Source organism: Muntiacus reevesi, chromosome X (genome assembly GCF_963930625.1).
Source record: "Muntiacus reevesi chromosome X, mMunRee1.1, whole genome shotgun sequence".
NCBI classification, from domain to species: Eukaryota; Metazoa; Chordata; class Mammalia; order Artiodactyla; family Cervidae; genus Muntiacus; species Muntiacus reevesi.
The window spans coordinates 9,468,911-9,485,636 of record NC_089271.1 but is presented as its reverse complement, the minus strand read 5'-3'; the positions used below and the strand labels follow the sequence as shown (position 1 = coordinate 9,485,636).

Here is a 16,726-nt window from a genome sequence, read left to right as displayed (position 1 = left end):
TTATTGGTCCCCAAGTGTCAGTAGTGCTGAGATTGAGAAACCCTGCTATAAAAGGGAAGCAAATAGCTCTGTAAAAGACAAGACGGTGTCTGCCCTGGTTTAGGGTTGAAGGGAGGGTGTTATAAGGCAGCTGAAGGACACGAGCAATATTCTATTCCTTGATCTCAGTGATGGTTAGATGGGTGTGTGTTTTGCAATAATTCATTTAGCTACACATTGTATGTTATCAATTTTTCTGTTTCAAAAATTTAAAAACACTGTTGGAGGTGAGTTGACAGGGTAAGTAGGATGGAAGAGTATAGGAAGTGGGTTTGGAGGAAGAGGTTCCCCATCTAAGAAGGTCCCATACCTGCTCTGTCAACGACAGGGCTGGGTGTGCAAGAAGGGCCTCGTCCTCTGATCTAAGTGCATTTTAGTTCTCATGTGGGCCTTCAGCTCCTCCTACACCCTTAAGCTGAATTTGCTTTCATGGATTTAGAAAAAGTTTTCCTTTAAAAAATGTAATCACCCTTGGGTTGGCATGAAATGTGGAAAATATTAACTCAGTTTATAGGCAGGCAGAGTAAATGCAAACAGGGATTTTAATTTAAATGTCCTGGCCGAGAGGGCAGCTGTCAGTACTGGAAATGCTGTAATATTTGGGGATAGGAAGTCATGAAAATGCCACTGATAGCGTGACATATTTTCTCTTAAAAGTGATGCTAGTAGAGGAACTCCTAGAGATTATTTTTGAGTCCTCTCTGGGGAAAATTGTAAACATTAGAGAAATTTATTTTAAAAAAAGATGACTAACCAAAAGAGAGCATTAACTCAGCAGGCTCTTAACCTAACCAGTGAATGATATGAACTTCAGGCTTTTCTGAAGTGAGGTTTTTATATGTTCTTTTCATCGCCCTCCATCACCCCAAAAGATCAAACCTGAATTTTGAAACCACCTGCCATTTAGTGAATAGGTTAAATGACCTAGAACAATAACTGCAAATTATACACACTTAGAATATTCATTGAATAAGTAACCTAGTGACATGGGAAGGATACTTGGAAGTAGAGATGTGTAAAAAAGAATTTTTTCTTAGAGTGGTGTTTAAAATATACCTTGAAATAGATTCAAATAAAAATATTGTGTGGAATTCAAATTGTTTAAGATTTTTATTGAATTATAGTTGATTTACAATGTTTCAGGTGTAACATTAATTTACAATGTTACAGCAAAGTGATTCAGTTATGCATATATATGCATACACATATATTCTTTTTCAGAATCTTTTATATTATAGGTTATTACAAGGTATTGAATATAGTAGTATACATCTGTTAACCCCCAATTCCTAATTTATCCCTCCCCCTTCGGTAACCATGTTTGTTTTCTACTCTTTCTGTTTTGTAAATAATTTCCTTTTTATCATTTTTTAAGACTCCATATATCCGGGAGTTGGTGATAGACAGGGAGGCCTGGCCTGCTGTGGTTCATGGAGTCGCAAAGAGTCGGACACAACTGAGTGACTGAACTGAACTGAACTGAACTGAATAAGAGGGATATCATATGATTAAACTGTTCAAGATTTAGCAAACCTCTTAGAGTTCTGCACAATCTTCTAGATCCCTTGTCAAGTCTTGAAGAAATGGATTGAGAACTGAAGAGGTGCATAACTCACTCAGAGATGAATTGAAGAGTCTTGCAGCATGGACTGATGATTTCTTTTCTTAGATGCTTTGTCCTATCTCCTCAAACCTTTCAAACACAGAAAGAAACAACCCTGTTGCCCTTGAAAATTTAAGTCCAACTTAACAATGACAATTTAGCAAGAAATCTGCTAGCAGACAGAAGTCATTCCAAAAGTGTAAGTACACAGTTTGGGGAGTGATGAATTATTTTTGGCTTACAGCAATGCTGTTTAGTGACTTAATAAATTTTTCAAAGACAGAGTACAAACAAACCAAGATCTAAGATAACCCAATTTTGACCTGGAGGTGACATATTCAAGGGTAATGATCAAAGCACTATGTTTAAGTTTTTTTTTTTTTTTAATCCAGGGACCCGAATATTACTGTGTATATGTAGATAGATAGATAGATCATGAAACAGTTTTTTTTTTTTTTTTTTTTTAGGGAAAGGGATTTTTAGCTTTGAGGGCTTAATGACAGGTGTAATAGAGGAAGAAGTCATTAGGCTAGAGAGTTCCTCTTTCTAAATAGAGCACCAGGAAGCAGAGGTCCGACGTGGGGCATTTGCATATGCATGCCCTCCTTTGGCCGCTCTAGCAGCATTCTCTTAAGGGTGCCTTGTAGCGAAACTTGTACTGCTTCTCCTTGTTCTGAGGGTCTTTGATGACATAGCTCTTAGGGTTGCTTTCAGCAGCGGAGCAGAGTGAAAGTGAAGAGGGGACTTTAATGTGTTGTTTTTCCAGCTCTGCCTGGATGTGTCTGAGAGTAGGGAGGGCCTCCCAGGTGACTGGGTTCACTCTCTTCACCCACTCTGTAGAGGCAAAGGTGATCTGAGCAAGGCAGGCTGCAGGGAGGAGACCTGGGCAAATGGTGAAACTGACTTTCTCTTAAGATTGGTAGCACTCTGGCTGGAAGTTCCTGGTTTGGGTAGGGGGCTGAGTTTAAATTTATTTTTGTTTCTTTGCTATCACAGTATAAAATACACATGGAGAAGGGTGTAAATTGCCCATATCTGAACTGTACCACTCAGTGAATTTTTACACATGAGTGTCCTTGGGTAGCTGTCATACAGAATAGGATACAGAACATTTTCAGAACCCTAAAAGGTTCCCTTGCATCCCCTTCCAGTGAGTACCACCTCCACATCTTGGAAATCATGATTCTGGTTGCTATCGCCATGTTCAACATGTGAATTTCATGTTCAACATGTGAATTTCAACTTCTGAATAAATAAATGGAATCTTATAGTACGTTCTCTTTTTCAGTCTGATTTCTCTCTCTGGACACAGCGTTTGTGAGAATAATCCATGTCGTCATGTCCAACAGTAGCATTTTCCTGTCATTGCTGAGCAGTATGTGTTCTCTTGTATGGAGGGACCAAGGTTCGTTCATCACACACCAACCAGTTGATGGGCATTTGGATAGTTTCCATGTTGGTGATTCTGTTTAAAGATATTATGAACATTCTTGTACATGAGAAGGACACTGGCACCCATTTCTCTATATATTTACGAATGGGGTCAGAGGGTAGGCATATGGTCAACTCTAGAAGATGTAATCTTACAGTTTTCCAGGCAGATGAACTGTCATGGTATCTAGTAGTAGATTCTTTAGGATACCTGCACCCCTGGCTTCACATTCTCACAGCTGTGAAGAACTGACACATCTGCATGCATGCTCAGTTGTGTCTGACTCTTTGCAACCCCAAGGACTGTAGCCCACCAGGCTCCTCTGTCCGTGGGACTGTCCAGGCAAGAGTACTGGAGTGGGTTGCCATTTCCTTCTCCAGGGGATCTTCCCTATTCAGAGATCGAACCTGTGTCCCCCGCATTGGCAGGCAGATTCTTTACCACTGAGTCACCTGGGAAGCCCGGAATTGACACAAACCACCCACAAATCCATCCTCTACTTGATAGCCACCCGTCTTGGGCTTGGAATGAATGATTTCACAGAGTCTGGAGTTTCTCTACTCTGGTCCCAATCCCTACCTTTATCTGGATGTAGCTTGTGAGAGGCTGCTGGCAAATCACAGAATATCAGGCTTGGGGAGGGACCTTGGCGCTCAAAGTGTAGGCTTCCACCAGGGGATTACGAAGTAGAAGTCCGTTTTAGGTGGCGTTGTGAATCTGCAGTGTGTGCTAAAATCATTCGGTTAATCTGGCAGCATTTGGAAATAGTGTGTGTTTCTTCTCTTTCCAAATCCTCGCTGTGTTGTTTTCTGATTTGCTAAGACAAAGAAAGGAGGGTTCCGAGCACTCCCCCCACCCCCAACTCAGCTTCATCCTGGCACCCACGCCAGTCCTCAGTGCCAGCTGAGTTCCTGCAGATTTTCCAGGACTCCCCCGTGCCGCCGGGTTCCCTAGACATGCCCAGGTCCCGCACGCCCTCTGGGACTCAGTTGGCCCGAAGTGGCGTGGCCCAGCAAGCCTCCAGCCCGGCCTCCCCCTCCTCAACAGCTCCCCGAGGCAGCTGACTTGGCCCCTCTCTGGCCTGCCGGCTCCTAAGGTTCCCGCCACTGAGATTCTCTCAGAGGAAGGCTTTCCAAAGACCGAAACCCCACCCTCGCCGGGGGCCGGTTCCGAATCGGCTTTCGGCGTCAGGCCCACACCTCCTTCAAAGTTAGTCAAAGTCTCTTTCTTGGAGACCCAAGCGCTCTCCCTCTCGCTGGTGGTGAAGGCGTGAGCAGCCCCGGCCCTGGCACCCCGGGGCCCGTGGGCTCGGGGAGGGGCGGGGTGGCAGGCGTTCCGAGCGCCGGCCGCCCTGACACCTGTCGTGGGCGCGCTCGGTCGCTATAGCCCCCAAACAGCTGGCGGCGGCGGTCGAGACTGGGGCCCGGCAGGAGCGGAAGGAATTAAACGCCCGCCCATCGAATCTGACTCGGCCTCTCCCTCCTCCTCCTCCTCCTCCTTCCCCTTCGCCGTCGCCTCCTCCCTGTCCCCACCGGCTCCGCGGCGGGACGCTGGTGCCCCGGACGCTTTGCACCGCGCTCCGGGCGCAGGGAGCAGGGCTCGAGTCCAGGGGCTGCCCGACGATGGCGGTAAAATAGGGGGACCCCAGAGAGGCGCCACGACCCCAGCCTGAGCCCCAGAGCCCGCCACTCCTCCCCCGGTGGCGACATGGGGGACCCGGTGAACCGCGAGAAACCGCAGCTGCACTATGCGGTGAGTGTCCCGGCGCGCGCAGAGGCGACAGGGGGCGCCACGCGGCCGACCTGGGGGGACAGCGCGGAGTTAAAAGGATCCGGGGCTCCGCAGAGGTCCTCGGTGTGTGATTCGGGGGAGGGGGTTGGAGAGTGCCGCGTGCATCACCCCGAGTGTCACCTGTTCAGAAACTCGAGTGCCCCTTGGAAAGGGATCCCCCAGTCCCGGAGCCCGTGGTCGTCTGCCCCGCGCAGTGGTCACTGCGTTTGGGGCCGGGGGCTGGACCCTGCCGCCGCCTCTCTGGCCAAGGCTGAGAAATGGGACTCCCGGGGCTGGGCCCAGCTTCGCCTACCCAACCTTTGGTGATATACACCGCAAGAACCCACAGAGAACTGGACGGGAGGCAGGGAAATTTGGCGATCCCAGCGTGTGACCAGTGGACCCTCCGGAGAAGCCCTGCAGGGCGCCTTGGGGTGCGCCGGTTTGCTCCTTGGAAAGGGGGCGTGCATTTCCCTAGGAGTTTGTAACAGGACACAAGATTGCACGCTTTCTGATTTAATATAAGAAGGTGGTAGGGTGTCGTGTGTCGGCGGCCTCCCTTCCTGTTGACTCAAATATTCCACATTTCTTGGGGTCCTCCTGTATGCCAGACACTGCGCGGAGCGGGGGGCGGCAGGGCACACCAGACATAAAACTCGGGGAGTTTGCCTCCTTTAAAGAAGGAGTCAAGATTTCTAGGTGAGTGATGGGACCGACCAGATCCAGATTGTAGACTGAGATTCTTTTTGAGAAAGAGAGAAGACTTAAGAAAGAAAAGTCCATTGAACCAAGAGATGTTTCTGAGGAATGAGTACTACTTGTGAAGATTCTGAGCGCCGCCTCCAGGAAGCCAACAGGCATCTGTGTTAATTTACCCCAGCCTTTGGACATGTCTCTGTGGTAGATGTGTGGCTTTGACGTGGGGCACTGCAGTTGTTCTGGCATCTGCTGCTTTACTGAGTTCTCCCTGACATGATTTTCACTATTGAGATGGGACATTCTGGGGGCCAGCTTTCAAAACTGGGGAGAATTAACACGGAAAGTTAGGAATCATCAATATTTATAATAAGGCAGAGGCAGTTATCTGCTGGGAATTCGTGAACTCCACAATGCACTCTCCACATTTAGAAAAGGGAAAGCTTTCAAGGAAGGAGTCGAGGTGAACAGGGGTGGTAGGTGCAGAGGTCCCGGGGAGCTGCTCCAACTGGTTCCCGGGGCCTTAGTAGAGTGGCTGGTTGCGGGCGGGGCGGGGTGGGGGGGACACGACAGGTTGGGCTCACCGCGACCTTCTGTGGTTTCACTTTGCTGCGCTGGAAAAAAAAAAAAAATGAGGGCCTGAATTAGGAAATCGTTAAGGTCCCTTCTCAGGCACCCGTTCTAGGAACCTATGACGGCTCTTTCTCTAGTTTTGCCAGCGTTACTTGCCTTGAAATGCCCGGGGAGACACTAGTAAGTTACTAATGCCTGTTCTTTTTTGTTTTTTTTTTTTTTTGAGACACTAGCGCTCAGCGATTTGCCTTTTAAAGCGGTATTAAGGGCAACCCATTTTCAGCAGAGGTTTCTTTGCCCAGAAAGATCTAGGGTCTGTGCTCATTATGTCTAATCAGCATCTCATCCCACTACCTTCTTCTGATTTTGAACTGTGTGCTGGTGCCCTTTGAATTGTAATCTGAAGTGTCAATATCATTTACAAGGTGAGGGAGGAAAGGTGAGAACTGACTCCTTAAAAAAAAATCTTATTGCCTTAATTATGCAAATACACTCAATGCATCACGAAACAAATTAAAAATTATTTTCAATCAGATGTCTCATTTTCCTAAAAGCAAAAACTTAAGAGTCAGGCAGATGTTAAAACCTCCTCTTGCTCTCTGAAGATATGCTGATGAAATCGCCCTGTATTCTAGCACAGATCACTACATACATATTTTCTGAGTTAAGACTCAGAAGGAAGATTCCAGAGAGAATATGTTGGCTCTCTGGTCGGAAGAAGTCACCCCGGTCCTCTGAAGCATACTTTAGAATGACAAAGCAGCAGCGCTCAGCAGCGCTGTATCAGTCACAAGTCAAAAGAATGTTCTTTATTAAGTGTGACCCATTGTTTTTCATATTAACATAACCCTCTATGGCTTAAGGTCTATTCTAACGCTGCACTCTTTGTCTGCTTCCCCCACAGTGATTGAGGTAAATCCAAGAGCTTCTTTTGCCTTTTTGCATAAATATTCCTCTTATTTTGCCCAACTTGGTTTTGCCCCATTGTGTATTATCCTGGAGTCCTGGGGGCTGTTTTTTTTTTTTTTTTTTTTTTTTTGTCTGTATCTTCTAGAAAAGAATTATCCTCAGGTGTCCTCAGTACCTCTTGCCTCCTCTGAAATCTAATCCAGGGGCAAGTAATATTCTTTCTTCAGTGCTTTTTTTTTTTCATTTGACCAAGGGGAGACTGCATTTAAGAAATCAGTGGCTCACATTTTACTCAAATGTTCATTAAACATTTTTGTGGGCCAGGTATTCAGCCATTTTTCCAAAGATGATTAAATAGTGAAAATCTTAAGAATTGCTGAGTTCTTCACTCATCTTTTCAAATGGTCCTAATAGTGACAAAGAGAGAAGTACAAAACACTTAAGCAGAGAAGAGCATCCTGCATTTATAAAATCAGTTAGCACTTTCCTGAAGTATAGCACAACCGTCTTGTTTTATCATCAAAACAAAAATGCAGCCAACATTTTCCTCCCAACCTTTCCTCCCACGGTTTTCCCACATGGAGTTTATGGTGACTCCATCCTCCCAGCTGGGTGTCATCCTTTGATGCGTTTTGGTGACTTGGTCAGCTTTGCATTTTGAAAATCCTCCTTTGGTCCCAGGATGGGGTAGAGGGTGAGGAGGCGTCAAAGTGCGTGCTTCCTGGCATTTGGAGCAGGGAGACATGAGAGGAGATGCTCTCTACCTGAACTGAGCTGGAGGTTGAGTGCAGTCAGCATATTTTAGAGATGCTTAGGATACTGAGCCAGCCAGACTGCATTTGGAGGGGCTATAGAGGGTCAAGGATGACATGCGCAAATCAGTGCTTGCCTGGCAGCACTCCTAGAGAAACTGCAGCTTCTCACTGTTATTGTCCTACACACGTTGCAAAGTGTTTGGACGCTGTCTGTGTCAATTTCAGCCTCAAATCCAGCTGGTGGGTTAGGTTTTCTATTTTGTGGTTGAAGAAATCCAAGTTTAGAGTGGTGGAGTTCAAGGTGGCACATGTGGAGTTGTTGACAGAACAGAGAGTTTTATGCACGTGCCCTGATCCCACAGAGCTCATTTGACTCAGAAAATTGAGTTAAAAGAGCCAAATTTTCCTCCCTTTTTCCTCTTTTGTCACCAGAATAAACAAACAATCAAATATCCTACTTTCAGTGACTTAATGTGACCCTTCATATGGTTGAATTACACAGCCTGATAGCTCTTTAACTGGACTGCTATAGACAAGACCCCAAATTTGCACATCCATTAAGTTGAATGCCATTTCATCATGTGTTTCTCAGCCTCGGCAAAATGAATGTTTTGAGTAGGATTGTTCTTTGTTGTGGGGCTGTCCCGTACTCCAAACAATGTTTAGCAGCATCCTTGATATCTGCCTACTAGATACCAGTACCATAGCCCCACCCACCCCCAGCTGTGATAACCAAATGTATCTCCAGACAGGGCCAAATGTCCCGTAGAGGGCAAGATTGCTCCCACTGGAGACCCCCTGGTCTATCTAATTTTCATGTATATTTTTAAGAAGATGTAACATTTACTGTGTAGTGAGACTGAGAAAGAGAAGACAGAGTAAATGTTCTGAATATTATATATATTCTATTCAAAGAACATGCAGAACTTCAGAGAAAGACCAACACAGAGGTTCAGAAAGAGCCTCAAATGCAGCCCGAGTGCTGGGGGTATAAGAATGAGTCAGCCTAGTTTCACTGATCGCGGCCTTAGCAATGTTCTCCCCCTTTTGCTGAGCCCCCAAAAGTCAGGTCGCTTGGCCTGAGTTAAAGATTACCTTAATCTGCCTTTCCCAACAGTCCTCATATGCTTTCTTCCATTAACTCCAAAGAGAATATTGCAAACCTTGATCATCTACCAAGATCTTGTGACAAATGCCTAATTTCATGACAACCTGTGCAATTAAGTATGGTGACTTCAGTAGAATCACTACACTGAGTATTAGTTTTAGAACAACTTATCGGAGGCGTTTTAGAACAACTTACGGAATACTATTATCCCCAGCATCTCCCTGGAGGCACTCACTTATTTTCACCCTCTTTTTGTGAAAGAGGAACAATAATGTTTCATGTTGCTGCCTTTAAAGATAAGTCTATGGATGGGTTACGTGTGTTCTGTTCACTGAGGTGTGGCAAAAAGCAAGGGACTTAGGCTCTGATTTGGGATATCCCCCCATGGAGTCTAGCTGTCAACATGCAGCCATTTTCGTCCCTTGGACTGGTCCACTTCTGAGCTTCTCTGCTGCTGACATCACTTCCTGTTTGGTGCAGACCCGCATCCTCTATGCTCTTGACCATGGCCTCGTTACTAAACACTGACTCTTTCTCTGCTTATGGTTCCTCCTCCCTAAGGAACCCACTGGAAGGGCTAAGCTGCTTACCCTGGCAGGGAGCCTTTCCTCACCCAAATCTGTTGAGGTCTTATTATGAAAGTTTCCAAGTTTGCTTTCTATGAACATTTGATTTTGAAAGACTTTAAAGCCATTAAGTCTGCTTAATAATTCAGTGGTGTTGGTTACAGGATGAGTGTGTGCGTGCTCAGTCGCTTCAGTCATGTCTGACTTTTTGTGACCCTGTGAACTGCAGCCCACCAGGCTCCTCTGTCCATGGGATTCTCCAAGCAAGAATATTGTAGTGGGTTGCCCTGTCTTCCTCCAGGGGATCTTCCAGACCCAGGGATTGAACCCGTCTCTCTGCATTCCTGGAGGATTCTTTACTGCTGAGCTGCCGGGAAGCTCCTGATTACAGGCTATTCTTTGGTATTCCAAAGACACCCAGAACTAGGCACCTTTGTAGCACTGATCTGATATGGATCAGTCATCATCCATCAGTTCTGCCAGTGTAGACATCTTAGGAAATTCAGTGGAATTTGTACTGGCCTGCTGCATGGCTCAGAATTCACTTTTATAATACTCTGCTTGCTACTCATTTGTCTCCTCACAAAAACCCAGATTTTGCAAGTTGCAAATCAGTGGGAGATTGTTGAATCACCTTAACACCTCTACTAATGGTGGATACCTTTTCCATTCCCCATCCCCACCTCCCGACACACTTTCTTTCCTGCTGCCCTGAGTTTCCCCTGAATATAACCTCTTTGGTCTGGAACTCTCATCATCTTAGGAAGCCACATCTCCCATCCTTCAAAACACTTCTTTTTTAAAATGTTATTTATTTAATGACTATGGTTGTGCTGAGTCTTCCTTGCAGTGCACAGACTCTTTATTGCTGCCTGTTGGGATTTCTCTAGTTGTGGTGAGCAGGGACCACTCCCTAGTTGTTGTGTGTGGTCTTCTCATTGCGGTGGCTTCTCTTGTTGTGGAGCACAGGCTCTAGGGCATGCGGGCTCAATTGTTGCCGTGAGGGGTCTCAGTTGCCCCGTGGCATGTGGGATCCTCGTTCCCAGATCAAGGATCAAACCCATGTTCCCCTCATTGACAGATAGACTCTTAACCATTGGACCACCAGGAAAGTCCCTCAAAGCCCTTGTTAAGCACCAGTGCTAGTTGATAAACAGTCGTATTCCTGTTGCATGTTGTGTAGCAGAGATATCTGTTAATCATAAGAAAACAGATACTACCCTTGGCCTCAGTCCTTTCTGATCATAAACTTGTATTATTTACTTTTTCTGTTCCCCACCTGGGGATAACTCTGAACCAAATTCACTTGAGTCTCAACTTGGTCGTGATATTATTGTCCAGTTGTATGTACTCTTCACTGGGTTTTTGGTTTCTCACCTGTCCCTCACCTGTATCACTCTTGGCCTTTTCTACCTCAGTAAATGGTCAGTGACTTGGTGAGCTGCCCAAGCCAGACACCTAGGGGTCATCCTGAAGCCCTCCCTTTCCTGCATCCCCCACCTTGAACCTGGCCCTGCCAGGTCTGTTTTCATAGCACTCTCCAAATTCATCCTCTTCTTTCCACCTGCACTGCTGTCATCTAAACCCGAACACACAGCATCCGTCATCCTCACTAAGACAACATGGTAACCCTATAGTCCAGTCGTGGGACCAGTTGAGATCTTTTTAAAAAATGAGATTGTGACATTTCAGTGCTTAAAGCTCTCTGATTGGTTTCCATTACACTTAGACTAATACCTTCATCTATGACCTTGGCCTTCCAAGTCCTCCTGTGTAAATCTCCCTGCTTCCTGACACCCTCCCTCAGCTTAACACTGCTCAGCCACATCAGTGTACTTTCTGTTCCTCAAATGTGACCAGTTCTTTCCTGCCCTCGACCTTTGTTCCTGCTGTCTCTTCTGCCTTGGATGTTGTGTGTGTGTGTGTGTGTGTGTGTGTGTGTGTGTGTGTGTGTATCCTGTAAGTTGCGGAGGAAAAAACTCACTTCCTCGACTGCTCACTCCAAAGTGCTTCTGATTCCATCAATCCATTGATCATAGCACACTAGATGCTGCATTCATTGTCTGCTCCACTACTTAGTATTATATTAGATGTGTTGGACTCCCTACATTCAGGGCAAGGACCTCATCATTCTTTTCCCATTATATTCCCACTGCCTAGAATGGGTCCTGGTACAGAATGGGCACACAATAAACATCCATGAAGAAATGAATCTGGCTACTTGAGTGGTTTCACCTATACACACCACAATCCACAGTGGATTCAAAACTTCGCTCATCATCAGCTGATGACTGCAGAATGTACTGGCTTGAGGGCTTCACCCAATTTCCACTAAATGAGACTCTTCAAGGCCTAAGGCTTGGCATCAGTGATTCTGACAACAGCCATGTTTGGAAACCACCAAATGATTGAAATACATGGTGGACCAGATATTGTTCAAGAAGCCTCTACAAAGTCTAGATTCAGCAGTAAAAGGGATCCAGAGAGTTCAACGTAGGGCTTCTCCTGAGGTGACTCTGAGGTAATGGAGTACCAGTTTTCAGAGAGGTCTTTCGTTTTGTAACCTGACATTTTCATTTCAGCTGAATGAGCTAAGAGTACAAGAGGCGTAGGAATGCTTCCTCTCCCATAGTGTGAGGGCAAAAATGTCCCTCAGCATCTGTTTTCTAGGCAGTCTAAGCCAGTGGCTCTCAACCAGGGGACAGTGAGAAATGTCTGGAGGCATTGTTGTTGTCACAGCTGGCAAGACATGCTACTGGCACCTAGTAGGTAGAGACCTGAGTTTGCTTTGTCCATTCCCAAAGTCAGTAGTGCTGAAATTAAGGAACTTTGCCTTAGATTTATCTCTGTAGACATCAACATCTTTGCTGTTTGAGAGGTTCATTTTGTATTGTGCTCTCTCAAAAGAATTGTATGTCTTTCCCTACTGTTTAAGAGTGAGACAAAATGTGAGTTACCTCTTCCAGATGTGAGTGAGTCATGGCTATGAGCATCATGTTTCACACCGTGGGGGAAGGGTGATGGTGGACCTTCTAGAAGCCTCATTGCCTTGGGCTTTTTGCTTCTTCACTCCTCAACTCCTGATGCCCTTTGTCATCTTGGATCTTGTTTTTAAACATTTCCTGTCTTCTCTCTTGTGTCAGACTTCAGCTGACTTCTTGATGCATCAGTGTCTAACGATCTTGTCTCAGTTCACTACCTCTATTCTGAGATAGCTGGAATAGCAGTTTATTAAACATGGTAGTCATGGCTCTAGAATTCAGTTCAGTTCAGTTCAGTCTCGCAGTCATGTCCAACTCTTTGTGACTCCATGGACTGCAGCACGCCAGGCTTCCCTGTTCATCACCAACTCCCGGAGCCTACTCAAACTCATGTCCATCAAGTCGGTGATGCTCTAAAACTAGTGATCATCATCTCCCAACTAGGATGTGAGGGATTCTCCCAAAGCCTGCATGCTTGGATGTTGAGTCCATGACTGTAGGTGAGTGGGGAGCTAGGGTCCACCACTCTCCAACAATCACTTGTTGAGGATGTGATGCAGACTGGCCTGCTCTGGGGAAAATGCAAAGGCACTGAAAGAAAAACAAAAGTGAGAAGGAGAAAGTTAGCTTCTCTCAGCTCTTCTCTCTCAATTCCATCCTGGTTAAAAATCTCCCAGTCAAGACACACCTCCTTGGTCCAGTGTGGGCCCCTCGACAACCCAGGAGGACAGAGTGACAAGATCAGTCAGATTTGAGTCATTGTCCACTTCTATTGCTAAGGAGGCAAACTGATTCAAAGGCATTGGATTTAACATAATAAGTGCTTAATTCCTTTAGAATTTTAAAAATTATATTATTTGCTATGATCTTCATCATCCTATGATTTGTACTCAGACTTAAATGGTTTCTAACTATCCTTCTTTCTCTATATTACTTCTTGGAGTGGCAAAGTCTTACATGGGAGCATTTGACTGGCTGGAACAGGTTATTTGATTTCATGTTAATTTTAAGGGGGAGAGGGAAGGTCTCCCATTAGTCAGAGATGTGGACTATTGGCCAATAATTCTATATAATGATATATTGCCTTGAAATAGCAGTTTGCATGATGAAGGGTTAATAAATGAACAAATGTCAACTGCAAAAAAAAAAAAAAAAAAAAAAAAAAAAACAAGCAACAACAACCCACAGAACTCCCAATCAGCCCAGGGTGGCAGGTGTGTTGGCATTCTATCTGCCACTGACAAGGACTGTGGGGCCCCTTCTCAAGTCCTGGCCACATCAGTGAATGTTAATTAGCATGGCCTGTCTTAGACTGTAAGTTCTGAAGTAATGGGGGAGTAAATAGTTTTAAAAGTCTTAGGAGCTTGCAAAATTTTGGACTAAGATCGCCAAGGTTTACAAATGAATACAGTTAATTTAATATCTTTTAATGTACCTTCTCAGATTTTCTGGTTCTAATCTTATTTTCAGAAGACCAACTATTCTGATTTGTTTTGTTCTTAAGTACTTTCTGAATACTTAAAAACTTAAAGATAGATCAAATGAAACAATAAGGACTACCACCCATCCTTATATGGTACTGCTTTCTCTGTCTTTATGGTGACTGCTTGGATGTGGCTGTGGGATACATCTCAGTTTGGGTAAATTATACACAAAGTACGAGACTACTTTGCTCAAATATGAGCAGTGTTGATGAGGGCTCTTTCCTTGAAAGATGTCATGGTCCTTTGAAATGAAAATAAAAACTGGTCAGGATTTTCTCTCCTTTTTTTTTTTTTGGTTGTTTGACACAGTATTAGAATTCTTCCAAGTTAAATTTGTATAGTAAAATTTGAGTGTTTGGAGTGCCAAATACATTAGATTTCTGAGATGAAGTTTTCAGAGGAATTTAGAGTTATGGCTTTGGGGGAAGTTGCCATGGAAACAGCAAAAGATGTTCAGATGAATCAATTTTAAAAATATTTTTTGAATGACCCCTTTCTATAGCTGATTGAGATCTTGGTAAAGAAAGGTGTCCATCCAAGTGAAATAAAGAAGCTAAAAGTATGTCACCAGTGTGCGGAGCACGTCAGTTGTGTATTTGCTGAGCTCCCCCGTGCCAGGGAACACAGGACATGAGCTCCGCCCATTGTGGACAGGGCTCTTGGATATCGCTCTGAAGTCCTTATTTAGCAGTGCCGTTTTAATTCAATCCACAGAGTAATAATCGTTTCCCAAGAAAATGGGATGTCAGGTTTGCTGAGGGAATTTGAAAATGGTCACACGTAGTATTATTTATGTGAGTATTTATGCACATGACCTGTAACAGTTCCATTATGATGTCAGTTTGATGGTCTGAGCAAAATGTAAACCACAGTCTTAACTTCGATCTCAAAAGATAAGGTGTTCTCCCACCTTAGTTACTGACTCACAGAGAAGGGCATTGTATCCATAAGAATGTGACAGGAAACAGATGGGACACTCAAAAATGCCTAAGGAAAGGGCTATTAACCAGAATCAACAAGGGTGGTAAGGTACAGAGAAATTAGCAGTGGGGAAGCCATGACCACAGGGAGACAGAGAGGGTCCACCATTACCAAAACCCGTTGACAGCCCACCTCGCAGGAAGGGACCCTGGAAAGGTACCCAGTGAGGATTGCAGCAAGGGCAAAATATAGAGAAGCAGGGGTGGAGTGGGATGAGAGATGAACACTCTGACCTCTTGGTCTTCTGCTCACTCATCTCCTTCTAGTACTAAACCCAACAAAATCCACTGAGATCAGTTTCAGAGGGCAAAGGCCAACACAGAAAAGGGAGGACATTTTTTGCTTTGTTTTGGCAGACATGGGGGAGAATTGGCAAATAGAAAATTCATCATATGCATGTCAGTCTTGTTTGAAGTTTAATTGCATTAAGAAAGACCCTAAATTCCTGAGTATATAGAGGACTCCCAAACTGCTTACAGTGGCTCTTTCCTCTCCCCATGGGTTATCTATATTACCATATTTAAGCTAGTAATGTGTCATGCCAACTCCACCTGTATATGATGTGCATGCCTTTAATATTCAAAGCTTGTTAAAGCCCTTACTTATCACGTATTATACAGTGATGTATTTACATAGGTATTGTAATTAATTTAAAATCAAGAAACTCCATACTTAATTCAGAAATGCTTTGATCTAAATTTATTAAAACAAACTTAAACTATAATAAGTTCCTTTTCCTCTATACCCCTGGGGATAGTTTAATGTCTTCTCTAAAGAACGATAAAGGAAGAATGGATTTAGTCTTTTTCTGGTTGATGGGTAAAGAGTTCTAACCATTAAAGTTATACATCAACACCAATGGGTTAACCTGTGCTTTATTCTCATTTCTGTCTGTTGGTAAAGGAGTGCTTGCAGCTGAACACTGCAGTTGAACCATCCTGTACTCCAGTAAGTTAGCAGAGAGAAAGCTCCCATTTCAACCTTGACTGCAGAAAGGGCCTCTCATTCTTAAGTTAGTTCCTCCTCAAGGCCTCTGTGTTTCCACTTTCATAACATCCATCTTGCATGTAAATTGCATCTTTAAAGATCATATTCATTATAGAACTGAAAAACCCATAGGGACAGAGACCAAACCCAGGGCCCATGTCTAGGCTCCATCTCCTGGTCACATGAAGCATGTGCCTGGCACTTAGTGTGGGCTTGAATGTCAGCCAAGTTAATCAAGAACTTAATGCTCTTAGAAGTACTTAGACTGATTTACCGCCTTAATAATAATAACAGCCAACACTTACTGAATGCTTTCCATGAACTCTGGACATATTACCTGTAGTATCTCATTTAATCCTTTAAAGACCCCTGTGAGGTAGGTCCTATTATCATTCCCACTTATAGGATGAGGAAACCAAGGCACTGAGTTTAGATCTCTTTCAAGGTCACAACAGCTAGTAAGCAGGACTCAAGTCCTCATCAGTTTGACTGCCGAGTCTCGGTGCTTGAACCACTGCATGGTGGCTGACTGCAAAATGGCACTGGGTTGAGATGTTACCTTTGAAATGACAGTTTTAAAAGCTTTGCATAAATCGTAAATATTCTAGAGTCATAGCAAGTTACAAAAGTACAGTAAAACCAAGAGAGTTCATATACCCTTTATGCAGCTTCCCTCAATGATAGCATCTTCCATAATTACAATTACATAATTACAAAGAACAATTTCAAAATCAGGAAATTCACATTGGTATAATGCTGTCAACTTGACTATAGACATTGTTCCTGATTCACCAGTTTTTTACATGCATTCCTTCGTATTTTGTGAGGGAGGGAGGGACAGT

The 16,726-nt window shown here is 44.3% G+C and overlaps 1 protein-coding gene across 3 annotated transcripts in view; it reads left to right on the top strand.

Moving 5' to 3' along the window:
* ARHGAP6 (Rho GTPase activating protein 6) overlaps positions 1–16,726 on the top strand; it is a 514,399-nt gene that overhangs the window by 233,085 nt on the left and 264,588 nt on the right. The window contains exon 1 of one of the 3 annotated variants that reach the window (XM_065915772.1): positions 4,380–4,826. The exons of the other annotated variants lie outside the window; for them this stretch is intronic. Within the exon in view, the coding sequence (XP_065771844.1) occupies positions 4,782–4,826 (45 nt within the window). The 5' untranslated portion in view covers positions 4,380–4,781. Of the gene's footprint in view, positions 1–4,379; positions 4,827–16,726 lie in introns of those variants that run through there. 3 annotated transcript variants of the gene reach the window in all.